Genomic DNA, 13396 nt, shown 5'->3' with positions numbered 1-13396 from the left:
TAGCGTATGAAGTCAAGGCAGTTGCTTGCTGAGACTACAGCCGAGTCCACATTGTCAATGTCCTGCAAGGTTGTCCTCACCTGCTGAAGCTGTCTTGCAATAATGATCTCCACAACCTGTGCAGTAATTCATAAAGTAAATATAAGGAAAACTATGACATTTGACATTTGGCAAAAGTTATTTTTCTGTCTCGGAGAAATGACGGAGGAGGAGGAGGAGGAGGAGGAGGAGGAGGAGGAGGAGGAGGAGGAGGAGGAGGAGGAAGAGGAGAAGGAGGAAGGGGAGGAGGAGGAGGAGGAGGAGGAGGAGGAGGAGGAGGAGAAGGGGGAGGAGGAGGAGAAGGGGGAGGAGGAGGAGAAGGGGGAGGAGGAGGAGAAGGGGGAGGAGGAGGAGGAGGAGGAGGAGGAGGAGGGGGAGGAGGGGGAGAAGGAGGAGGAGGAGGAGGAGGAGAGGGAGGAAAAGGAGGAGAGGGAGGAAAAGGAGGAGAGGGAGGAAAAGGAGGTGAGGAGGGAAAGGAGGAGAGGGAGGAGGAGGAGGAGGAGGAGGAGGAGGAGAAGAGAGAGGAGGAGAACGAGGAGGAGCAGAAAGAGGAGAAGAGAGAGGAGGAGGAGGAGGAGAAGGGAGAGGAGGAGGAGGAGAAGAGAGAGGAGAGAGAGGAGGAGGAGGAGGAGTAAGAGGAGGAGGAGGAGGAGGAGGAGGAGGAGAGGGAGGAGGAGAAGGAGAGGGAGGAGGAGGAGGAGAGGGAGGAAGAGGAGGAGAGGGAGGAGGAGGAGGAGAAGAGAGAGGAGGAGAAGGAGGAGAAGAGAGAGGAGGAGGAGGAGGAGAAGAGGGAGGAGGAGGAGGAGGAGAAGAGGGAGAAGGAGGAGGAGGAGAAGAGGGAGAAGGAGGAGGAGGAGAAGAGAGAGGAGGAGGAGGAGGAGAAGAGAGAGGAGGAGGAGGAGGAGGAGGAACAGGAGGAGGAGGAGGAGGAGGAGGAGGAGGAGGAGGAGGAGGAGGAGGAAGAGGAGGAGGAGAAGGAGGAGGAGGAGGAGGAGGAGGAGGAGGAGGAGGAGGAGGAGGAGGAGGAGGAGGAGGAAGAGGAGGAGGAGGAGGAAGAGGAGGAGGAGGAGGTGGAGGAGGAAGAGGAGGAGGAGATGGAGGTGGAGGTGGAGGTGGAGGTGAAGGAGAAGAAGGAGGAGAAGGAGGAAGAGGAGGAGGAGTTAGAGGAGGAGAAGAAGAAGGAGAGGGAGGAGAAGAAGGAGAGAGAAGGAGGGTAAGAAGAAGAGGGAGGAGGAGAAGGAGGAGAGCAAGGAGGAGAAGGAGGAGAGCAAGGAGGAGAAGGAGAGGGAGGAGAAGAAGGAGAGGGAGGAGGAGAAGGAGAGGGAGGAGGAGGAGGAGGAGAGGGAAGGGGAGGAGCAGAAGAGGGAAGAGGAGGAGGAGGAGAGGGAAAAGAAGGAAGAGAGGGAGGAGGAGAGGGAAGAGAGGGAGGAGGAGGAGGAGGAATGTCATAAATCAACATCCATTTTACATAGTATTGATCATTTCTGTTTCTTTTCTTTTACTTACTGAAGTCTGCTTCGCAATGTCATTCAAGGAATCCTGCACTGTCTGCGAGCGTTGACTACGGAGAATGCACGGCGCAAAGACGATGGCAAGGGCATTGCAGCTCATCCGGTTGTGCTCCTCAAGTAACGCCACCCTAACCATGTGGAAGATCAGTCGCTCAAGCAGGTCAAAGTTGAGCTTGGGTAGGCCCTTGACAATGTTAAGAATAGTCTGGAGCTGGTCATCTGGGTCCTGAAGCTCAGTGGCATGTAGCAGTGGATCATAGCAATCGAAGGTGAGCAAGGGTTCAGGCAGGTCTCGGAAGAACGACTTGACAATGGTAGCCAGGACATGGACAGGCGTGTCAGTAAAGTCAACATTGTCTGCATCACGCTCAATGTGTGCCTTCACTGATCTTACCTATGGGGAAATAAAGAATAACTTTATCTACTTCTTGGGATGATGAAACTACTCAGAAAAAGTTTCCACCGTGTGAGGTCTACATTAATATGTATTTTCAAGTTTTCTCCTAGGCTAATTCCATTATTTGTGATAAAATTACTCATACAGGAACTGAAAATGTACCTCAAGCTTACAGAACCAAAAGTTACAATATTTTTTCAGCTTACTAATGCATCCCACAAAGAGATATGCTAGGTATGGGGTGTCAACCCATTGGCACCAGTTAAATGTTTTGTTTACACATAGATGCTTTATTTATTAGTAGACTTACCTAACTTTATCTGATTACACTATTCCTAGAGATGGAATAGCATTTTTTTTCTTTCTTTCTTTTTTTTTTTATCAAGGTAATGGGTAATAACATGAGTTCAGATATGCCTATTAGTTAACTACTTGGTAAATTAGCATAATTTTTTTTTCATAATAACACACCTTACATAGAATTAAAATTTCTCTCAAGGTAATAATGCTATTTTTTCTTAATCCTCTCTTATTCTGTTATTGCTTTTCAGCTTATAAAACAACTAGATACTTGGCAAAACTTAAAAAATAAAAAATAAAAAATAATTAACAAAGAGCACAGAGCCAGAAAACAATCAATTAATCAATCTGAGTCAATCCCAAAGGCAACACCTTTGCAGTTACAGAAACCTACCTTTGTCGCTGCGCCTGACTTTCGGTAGAGCCCCTCTGTGTAGAGCCCATAGAGTTCAATACTCGTGATGAGGCGATCTATCACACCTGGTATTTTCTCACCCGGCTTGACCAGGTTCTCCAGTGGGACAGAGAAGACCCGGTTACGTGTTGGCGGGGTGCCAGTTGCCACCACCACAGGTTTGGGGCCCTCATGGCTGCACTTAGCATCAGCCTTTTTGTAACACTTTTGGTGGCAAGTCACTTTACATCCTTGAAAGTGGGAAATTTTAAGGAGTATTAGGAAACAAGATGATGTAGGGTGAGAGAAAAAATATAGTACAGAATATTTGGAAATGTCACTGATGTGGTTTAAAATTAAATAATATCAAATTCTTTTTCGGCTTCTTCTTTATCTGTCAGTACCTAAACTCACATTCTAAATTCAATGAAACAGGGGGACTTGAAACATGAAACAAGCAGCACTACTTTCATTCTTTTTCTATATTAGAAAACCCTGACACCCAAACCCCACACATCTAAACAAATAAGAGACTCAACAGCAAAACCAAATTGTCTCTCCAGTTCATGCAATTAGTCCTTGTAATTATTTTCTCCAAGTATTCTTCATATTCTTAAGCACCAAATTCAAAAGGGCAACAATAATAAAGAAAAACTAATTACTTTGGCAGGTAAGGGCCTTCATAGAGAGCCAGAGGAAGGAGTTGCACACTTCACACTGTGTTGGAATGTTCACCATGATGTGGGTGAAGATATGGGCCCCGTACACTAACTCCTCCACCTGAAAATTCAAAACTAGATTAGAACGAGTACCACATTTATTGCTCAAATACTTCATCAAATAATTATACACTTTATCTAATTCAGTTTATGTATACTATTATCAAAGATATATAAAACAAATCAGCATTTATTAACATGCAAAATAACATGCCGAATTATTTTACAGTACATTTTTAACAACCTTCTTCTTTTTGCGTCTGTGTCTCTTTCTCTTCTTCACAAATGACTTCTCCTCAATGGGCTTCTTTTTCTCCCGGATGAACTCATCTAGGAAACCTCGGAACGCATTCACGCCCATTGTGACTGGGAAGGTATCATTGCCCATCTTTTCTTTACACACGGTGTTCATTACCTTGAAAACAATTAGAGAAAAAATAAGATTGAAGAAAATAAAAATAAATAAGTGAAATCTAAGCTATTATAAAACTTACTTCACTCCAGCTTCAAATTAATAAGATACAATAGCAAATGAAATAATAAAAAAATACCTAACACCCATACATGCCATGACAATGGAGGCTACTCTTTGCTCTAAATGCCATATGGAGATGAGTTTTACACTTCCAATGGCCTTAGTTCCCAACCTAGAGCCCTCCAAATTTGGCCATGTCTTTGTTTTGCAATACTTTAATTAAGAAATAAGGAGGATAAAACATCACCCCTCATTTCAACACATCATCTTCTGTGGCTGACTTTGATATCAATTTCAGGAGAGAGGCTTATGCACTCCATTTATAGACTTCTAATTTTCATTTATCTACCATTCAATCCATAATACTAAAAAAGTAATAATAACTGCAAAAGACACTACCAACCTGTTCAAAATTCTTAATAAGATCCTTGTACTTGAGAGCTAAGTTGGACTCCTTCTGGAAGGCTACGCTGTATGTCGATACAAGGTTGGTCTTGAACTCTCGTAATGACTGGCAGAACATTTGGTCAACAAGGGAGTCCTTCCGGTCCCTTAGCCGAACACTTACTTCCAGGTCCCGTGTGGGTGCTTCACGAGAGAAGCTGCGGTCCAGGCTCTGTGTGCGTGTATCTGACTTCTCACTTTCTTTCTCTTCCAGTTGGTACAACTGCAGAGTAAAGAGGTAAAGAGAGGTTGTGCGTTAAGTAAAGATACTTTTATTTTTAACAATGAAGTTACATATATTCAAGCAAAGAGAAGGACCAAGAAAAAGTGAAACCCTTGTAAATCACTACAAGGAATTCTCCTTACCTTTCGCGTGATGAATTCCTCAAGCCTTCTGAGCTCGTCTGCATCCTTAATGACCTCATCTGACTTGTCAATAAACTCTGATGTTCGAGTGACATTCCAGTTATCCTCCTGGTCAAATCTTCTGGGCTTCTTACTGGACGGGCTAGCATTCTCCTTACCAACACCTGATGCATCCTGGCAGCCAATAGTGAGGGAAGCCTCAATGCAACGAGGGTGGAATACCTTCTTACAACCTGGAGGAGGGGAGCAGGAGGATTAAAATGCAAGGAGTCATGGTAACCTTTCAAAAGTATGAGGGAAATAACAAAAATACTGTAAATTTTTTTAATAAACACTATAATATTTCATTAAAGAATTAAGAACAATGAAATAATATTAATAATAACAATAATTTTGAATAACCTAAATAAATATCAAGCCATTTTACCTAAACACTTGTAGCCTGTATTGATGAAGAAGCTTGTGAAGGGTTTGTCACATGCAATGCACACTTCCTTCTTCAGCAACGTAGACTGCTTAAGCGTATGCGGACTGCTTGCCAGGATGCGTTTCAGGGCATCTGTGTCACCCCCAACCACAGACAGAGGCAAGGAAGCTGCTCCCTGCACTCCACCTGGCTCCATGCTGAAATTTGTTATTACCATTATGATTTTTTTCTCTTCCATGTTGAATATACATTATTGCAAACTTTTTCCCTAAACTTAATTAATATGGAAATCTTTTTACACTAATAACTGGATTATATGTTAGTAAAGGATTACACAAATTGTATGACTTTTATTTAACCCTTCAGTGATAGATACAGCTATAGCCGTCATGACATAATGGCTTATGACATATACATGCATCATGACATGTATACATTTTTCTTATACTGTGACCCCCCTCCAAAATTTTGTGGTGTGTAATATTTAGACCATGTTTCACAACACCTAATGTTTATTTTTCTCATTTGTATTACCTTATTTCTTACTACAATGTAGGTATTACTCTGGTACAATTTTAACAATAAACATAAAATAAACTATTTGCCTGAACAAACTACTGGATATTACAGTGCTCGTCTACATTACACTATTTCATAATGTATTCCTATGGAATCTTGTATATTGCTATTCCTCTCATAGGTTTCTGGTTCATATTTGCTATGAACAATGAGGATCCCCTGTACACTACTGGACAATACATGCATCTCATTTTTAATAAAATAATCACAAGTGAAACGCCCACTACTTTTGGACATCCAGTCTATGAAAAACAGTATGATTATTATGAAATAATCTAAAAACCAGTCTCCTTAATCCAAAGCCACTCACTACATCAACTCTTAAAATGCCCTCCACCCCACAGTAAAACTATCGAAAAAATCCTCATACCTGGAAAATCCCTGTACCACATCTGGCAGGCTAGATGAAGGCTTGAGGGGTTCTTTGGCCCGTGGCTCCTCTCCTCGCAGCTCCCATGAGGAAGCTCCCTGCTGGCCATTTCCACTGCTGGCACACCTCCCCTTCACAACTGGGGCAGATGCATCTGAGGAGGTAATCTCTGCCGAGAAGCTGGGTTGGTAGTCGCCTGGACTGGTGGGCGTCTGCGGCTGCGACTCATATGACATGGCATCCTCACTCTCACTCATACTGCCCTCTCTTTTGCCTGAGACAGAAAGGGAGAGTTTATCAGTCTAAATACTGAAGACATAATGTAATGTATTCATATATATAAATATACATGTTATACCATTAGAAATCAAATGTGAGGAAAGTATAATAAACCTTAGTTATGAAATAAATGTAGCTCTAGTACTATTGGAAGCCGAGAAAGAACTTATGTTTAGTTTAGTCGCTTTTTTTACTTGTAGTAGGGTAAAAGTTATAGTCATAGTATGAAAGGAATTTATTAACAATCAAAAAATAGAATAAATATTCTCCACATAATCAACACTTAAAATAACACCAATTACAAATCCAATTTCCACACAACATCCAAGGTAAGAAGCAGGCAACCAAAATGCAACCATCATCTCACCCATTATTTTCTTGAAAGGCTTTCTGAACTGCCTTGACAACTTCATGACCCCATGTGAGTCCTGGTGCTGTAGCTGAGAATGTCTGTTCCCGTCATCCTCTGTGCCACCTGTGCTTGACTTTCTCTCAAGCTGGTTGGAGCTCAGGCTCTCTGACGATGCTATTTACAGAGACGTAAAGGGTGAGTATTCTCATACACACAAAGCAGAACTTTTTCTACAAGGTATTTTTTGTCTGTGTTATTTATGACAAGCAGCCTAATTCTTTCATTCTGTATTTTTTATGGACACAGCAGGATAAAGAAATAAATCAATTTTTCTGTTACCAAGGTTAATTCAATGACATGACACTAGCAGTTAGAGGAATATTAATTATTCACACACCATCCGTTCCTTTAAGATTACATAAAATAAATTAGTCTGTTCACCCATAATCCATGCACACCAAATCAAAGTTAAATATATTACATATATATTTTTGCAAACATCCATAGAACATCTTGCAAGGACTTACCTGACGGAGTGACAGCTGACTGGTTTGCCAGAGGAACTTTGGAATAAGGACGATGTCGGAAGGACTTAGCTTTCACAACTGCTTTCTCTCCTTCTACAATACTTGGTGATGATGGGGGTGATGGTCCCCCTTGACTATCTTCACTGTGCCGAGTTTGAACCTAAGAGAGAAAAAGAAAACAGATCACAAGTGTTAAGAAGAACATGATCTGCATATATATATTTAGATATCTACATCCTTTAACCCACTAGCACTGGTACATTTTCAAGCTGAAAATAATAGTTCCTGGGCGGTGTCAAAGTCAGCATGTGGGCCAGTTCAGGAACCGGCCTGCCCGCCATCCACCATGGGCGACAAAATCAGTGCACATGCTCCAATCTAGATATCGCACCGGCAGGAAACCCAGGAATTTTTTTTTTTAGGGCATCTCACATGTGAGACACCCAGTGCAAGTGGATTAGATAATTCATGTCTAATAACTTTAGTCCTATTGATCACAATTATGCAAGGCCTGTTACTCTTTCAAGATATAAACCTATATCTATCTTTGTAAAACTTGAAAAATCAAGTGTCTTTTGCAATTAACCCATTCGTCCCGGGTGTCACATATATGGGACACAGGGAAAAAATAAACAGTGTCGGGCTGCCCGCCAGTGCGATGCTGTCTCGGAGCCGTGCTCCGCGGCAGAAGCGGCGGGCGCCCGGGCAGGCGGACAGACTCCGGGGAAGCTCCGCCCGCCGATTTTGTAGCTGCCCGGATTTTTTTAATTTTGGCTACAAAATGTACCCCGGCGCGGGTGGGTTAAGGGTAATTAAAATTGGAAGATTTGTGTTAATCCCTAAAGCTTGAGGAAAATGGGGATAAATCACTATATACATGTAAATAAGTAAAGAAAACTAATGCGAAGCAACAAAATCAAATTTTCATCAATACAATCCTGAGGTAATTCTGCAATAGAAAATAATTTGGTGTGCAAAGGGAGAATGCTGGAGAGAGTGGAGGTTAAAACTGGGTAGAATATGCTATGGAGTACCAGGATTACTAATTCACATCTAGTACATTACATTCACGACTATATGATTGGCTAAGGGAGAGGAGGGTCTCCAAGAGCAAGGAAGTATGATATGGATGTGGTTGGAAGAAATTACCTACATCTTACTAATAATAAAAGAGTTCCATGAAAACAGCCTCCCACTTTTTGACAAGCCTTACTCCCCACAGTACTTCCCACAGATTCTGAGGAAAGCCTCCATCATGGTGAATAGGACTAGAAAGTTTAACTAATTCATATAAATTAAGTGGATCATCCCAAGGAGTGAGGGAGAGAGATCAGTTTTGGAGTATCAAAATTCAGACAAAACTGGTTTTCAGTACATATTCCTGAGGAAAATTAACAACAATAATATTAGTATCTAAAGAAAATTATTTGGTACTATAACAAACATAATCTGCTAACAGTCAAATGCTCTTTTTAATTTTTTGCCACATGCCATAAATTGCTTCATGCCCCCCACCCAACACACACAGTTATGTACACATGCACATTCTCAATTACTCTGTCTTTCTCACTTGCTTTCATTCTTTCTCCCTACCTCTGTCTCACACTTTTACACCAAGCACTGTTATAATCATAATGACCAATGGAAGTCAGTAAATAATAGCAAGCACTGCTGACGAGAATTACAAATCCCTTATTACAAGAAGCTTGGTCCCCATAAAATGTATTAGTAACAATGGAAAAATAATTTGAACTTAACACTTTCTAATCAAAACTTACTAATCACAAAATTTTTCAACTCTCAGTTGCTGCAGTCTTTAACTTACCGGGACCACTGTACTTCCAGGGGAGGATCTTCTCAGGGGAACAGCTGTCTCACTCAGCCTCCGCATTTCCTGGTTGTATGGCTGCTGGCTTTCCGATAGTCTACGCTCGCCAATAAGCTGTTCACTTTGTCTTCTGTGTAGTTTATGGACTGGTGCATTCTATGGGGGAAAAAAAATTGAATTACGTTAATTGGAAAATATCTTTTGACCTAATGCTGCCACGAAAAAGTGATGTCCACAGCAGTTTTGTTTTGTGAAACATATGGTTGAACAAGTACTTAGCCACAAATGAATTAATTAGCAGATCTTGTGCCTTCGCCTGACTTCCCCTTTCCTTGAGTCTTATGGATTGTTTTTTTCTGGGTTACATAAGTGGCAAATACCCATAGGCTGGGCATGAACAAACACTCATAAGCGGTGACAAGACTCTGTGCCTCCCTTTTACAAAGTTATTTTGCACCAACTTTTTTTTTTTAGCTTTTTTGCCATTTTCCAAGGTCCATACTTGTCATTGATTTGCTTTATCCAGATGGTAATAGTATACTTTCCTTGCACAGACTCCATATCATCTCTCTAAGTAGTAAATAACTAACACTTGGTTACTTGTGTCATATATCTTATTTTTCTATAATTTTCAATTTTCCGTAATAAAACCTGCGCCACCAGTCATATGGCCAGGAATTCGATGCACAGCATGGAAATGGCGCCCTCCTTGGAGCTGGCACTCTTCTAGTTACAGCTTACACATCTTACATTCCACTTTTGTTTTTTGATGGGAATAATGCAAAAGCTTCCTTCTAAGCACCAAATGAGTCTAATCACACTCCAAGAGGTTTGTGCACTTGTGTCGAGTCTTTTTTGTCACCTTGGCCTACACTCATGATGGCAAGTTTGCGTCAGCCAGCCCACAGGTATTTTGTCCAATGACGCTATGTTCACATCACCCGGCCCTTGCCCTATATTTTTCCATGACAGGCCTGTAACGTCATCCATATCAATAGAGGTTAATACTGATGCTATCATTATCATTTTAGACATAACCATTATAATGTTACATTACTCACAGCAATAAAATCAAAGAGAATATTTCTGAAAATCAACAAAATGGGTAAACAAGAGAGATAGGCAGTACCAGTAATTGCCAGCTTGGTGGCTAAACACTTGTGAAGGCATGAAAAGATAATAAATAAAATAAACTCACAGTGGCCAAGGCATCTACATATATGTCATCCCCAGTAGCATAGGTGCAACTTACTTATTATCCACCTACTGCCAAAAATGATTTCCTTTATTATGTGCACAAAACTTACATTTTCTAAGAAATGTCCTCCTGCAATTGATAGCTGTAGCTTAACCCTTTGATTGTGTGATGAAAAAAAAACAAAAAAAACTGACTTATGGTCCCCTATACAATCCAGGAAGGACTAGCTGTTTCTATAATCCCATGGGAGGATACAGAACTAATAAATAAATGAAATATTTTTTGACCAATACTATCACCCCATTCAGCATACTCAATGAATCCTCCCAAACATCAGTCAGCTAAAAAGTAAATAAATAAATAAACAAGTAAGACATAAAATACCTGAACCACAGACGTTGACCGTCTTCGGGGAGGGGGTTGAGCAGGTTCTGACGATTCAACGACAGGGACTGAGGTAATAGATCCAACAGTGGTAACTGAGGTCACCGATAACTCCTCCTCCTCCTTCAGTCTTCTCCGGCCTTCCTCTGCTTTTTGCCGTCTCCATTCCTCACGGAGGATGCGGTACCGTTGCCTCGCTTGCTCTCCCCTTACACAAGCCTACAACATTATATTATCTTCAATTATATTTTGTTTGAAGGAAAGCACATTCATAAATAAATGATACCCATTATAGAATTTATAGAAAAAAATAAATATTCTTTAATCTTTATTTCTTTGACAACACTGGACACTCTACTTTCCTTATGAGTCTTTATTCGTGTTCTTGTAATAACAAAAGAACAGTTTTAGATGTAAAAATATGTAAACTCAGCTATCACTTTTTTACCCCAACCTTCTCCTATATTACACATAAGTTACCTGGAATGCAATGAGAGCCCTTCGGAAGTTCTGGTACCATCTGCGAACCCTACTCCCTCGCCACACTTTTTGGATGTAAGTAGCAGCATGTTCCCGAAGCCGCATCTTGGCCAACATTTGCTGGGCTATCCAACAACGAACCTGCGCCTGTAGAAGACAAACAGACATTATAAAACCATATATTTTTTTTTTTTATAAAAGTGTAAATATACAGACAAAATTCTCTTATCATCTCCTGAAGATTTTTTCTAGTAATAGTGATACATATGATTTCCAACAAATCTCATCATAATTTCCTATTTACTAATAAATTATATTCAATACAGTGTGACTACAAAAAGTCATAAATTCTATTTCAAAATAATATCAGTTTTAAAAATCCTAAACAGACACAAAAAAAAAAAAAGGGAGAGAAACATACTTGTACTCTAATCACAGCCGCTCTAAAGGTGAGATAGTGCCTCCGCTGGTGGATTGTCCGGTACCATCTCTGGATCACGATAATGCGTGACAAAATGGTCTGGTGAAGTTGAGAGTCAAGCTTCTGCTTCTGGGATTCTCGCATGAAGATCTTTGTGTGTCCCATCTGATACTCACCTTCATCCAAGTGCATGTTTTGTAAGAATGCTCGCACATCAAGCTGGGAACTGCAAGGAGAAACCCTAATTCAAATATATAAATACTTCTTTGTGCAGTTATATAACTATCTATTTATACACTTGATCCATCTAATTTCTTCAAAAAGTGCCATGCTAACCATGCACATCTATGAAAAACACTTTTTTTCACAATATTCAGAATATTCTATAATGAATCATTCACCCATTCACTCATCCATTCCAAATAAAAAGCCATCTCACCTCAGTAAGCCCTTTGGTAACAGTATTCTGTAGTGATGAATGAACTCATCATAGGAGAGCCGGACATTAAAGCCAGCCTGACGAATCCTCACCGTTTCCAGCATCCCAGTGTAACGCAGTTGCCGCGTTACCATTTCATCTCCAAAAACATTTGGTTCCTGATGTGCAATAGGGGAGCATAATGTTGAAAAGGTTATCTGTATAGAATTTCTATGTCATCAAATACAATATCTAAAACAAATCCCAATTTCTCCACATTCATAATAAAAACCCACATCAAATCTCACTTTTCTTTCTATTCATACACAAAAGAACCTCTCTTAAAAATAAGAACTCTCTTACTCTATAAATTTTGACCTCTGTACCCTTTAAATATTATCTTCATAGAAAAAGATGATGCAAAATAAACCTTCCATTGTAAAAGATACACACAAACAAATCACGAGTTCCCACCTTATTTGCATTGCTCTTTATACATCTTATGAAGAAGGGATTTGCAGTGTTGAGTGCCTCCATGAGTGTTTGTAACGATAACTGGAACTGCCCTGTTACTGTATGTGGAGGCTTGCGGGATCCAGGAAGGCGACCCTTTGGGATAAAAATGCTAATGTTACTTCTAAATGTATATACATGTACTCAAAAGTCTGAAAATACATCTCTTATAAAAGTCTCACACATTAACACAATATAAAAACATGAACAGGAAGCATTAAAAACACAATTACAATGTCAAACAACTAACCTGTGAGGTGAGACTCTGTGTTCTTTGGGCAAGAGCTTTGACTGTTTTCAGGTTCTTCTGATGCCTAGGGCCATGAGATCTGGATCGTGAGCGACTATGACGAGTCTTACGCAAACGGCTGCAAATGTTAACCAATTTGTTTAAAGGGGAAGGATGCTGGTTTAAGGTGCACTGTTGCAATAAGAGCAAGCTTTTATAATGCAATCAAAGTCTAAACAATGGTTCTAAATGCATAATAAAACACCATAGCCTTCCTCCCTTTTGTTCTAATTCTATAAAACTTTCTCTCATGCACATTTAATTTACACAGCAAACACCATACAAAAAACAAATATTGAACCTTTTTAAACAATCTGTAATATGCTTGGGATAAAGCAACTCAATTTTTTTTTCTTTCCTTATGATCTTAGTCTCACTCTATATCTATTTCATTTTCAAAGCTACTAACCATCCAAACACATCAACTCTATCAAAATTGTGGATTGCATGTGCATGAGTGGGAATGAGGGTAGGTCATTACATATATGTAAGTAAACATTCATATGTGCAAGGAAATTTGTCCAAGCAAAAGGTTTTTACGTGCATTCCCATGTTTTGTACATTTTTTTTCACTGTTTAAAATGCTTGGGAAAAAGTTTGATCATATTGCTATTAGAAAATACTATAGCATATCTACACCAGATTTTTCATACAAGATACTTAAGAGAGCTGCATATGCTTCTAAA

The 13396-nt window shown here is 40.2% G+C and overlaps 1 protein-coding gene across 1 annotated transcript in view; it reads right to left on the bottom strand.

Moving 5' to 3' along the window:
- The window catches only part of LOC113803846 (unconventional myosin-IXb), a gene marked incomplete in the record, with an annotated part of 71709 nt that overhangs the window by 6546 nt on the left and 51767 nt on the right, over positions 1–13396 (bottom strand). The window contains 18 exon segments of the mRNA XM_070122983.1: positions 1–116; positions 1546–1944; positions 2642–2892; positions 3304–3421; positions 3593–3775; positions 4239–4502; positions 4646–4878; positions 5073–5269; positions 6022–6295; positions 6668–6826; positions 7180–7339; positions 9005–9163; positions 10590–10808; positions 11070–11216; positions 11491–11716; positions 11930–12087; positions 12383–12517; positions 12672–12789. Coding sequence (XP_069979084.1) covers positions 1–116; positions 1546–1944; positions 2642–2892; positions 3304–3421; positions 3593–3775; positions 4239–4502; positions 4646–4878; positions 5073–5269; positions 6022–6295; positions 6668–6826; positions 7180–7339; positions 9005–9163; positions 10590–10808; positions 11070–11216; positions 11491–11716; positions 11930–12087; positions 12383–12517; positions 12672–12789 — 3516 coding nt within the window.

Source organism: Penaeus vannamei, chromosome 6 (assembly GCF_042767895.1).
Source record: "Penaeus vannamei isolate JL-2024 chromosome 6, ASM4276789v1, whole genome shotgun sequence".
NCBI lineage: Eukaryota > Metazoa > Arthropoda > Malacostraca > Decapoda > Penaeidae > Penaeus > Penaeus vannamei.
Note: the sequence above shows the minus strand (reverse complement) of the source record. Positions and strands in the feature narration are given on the sequence as shown.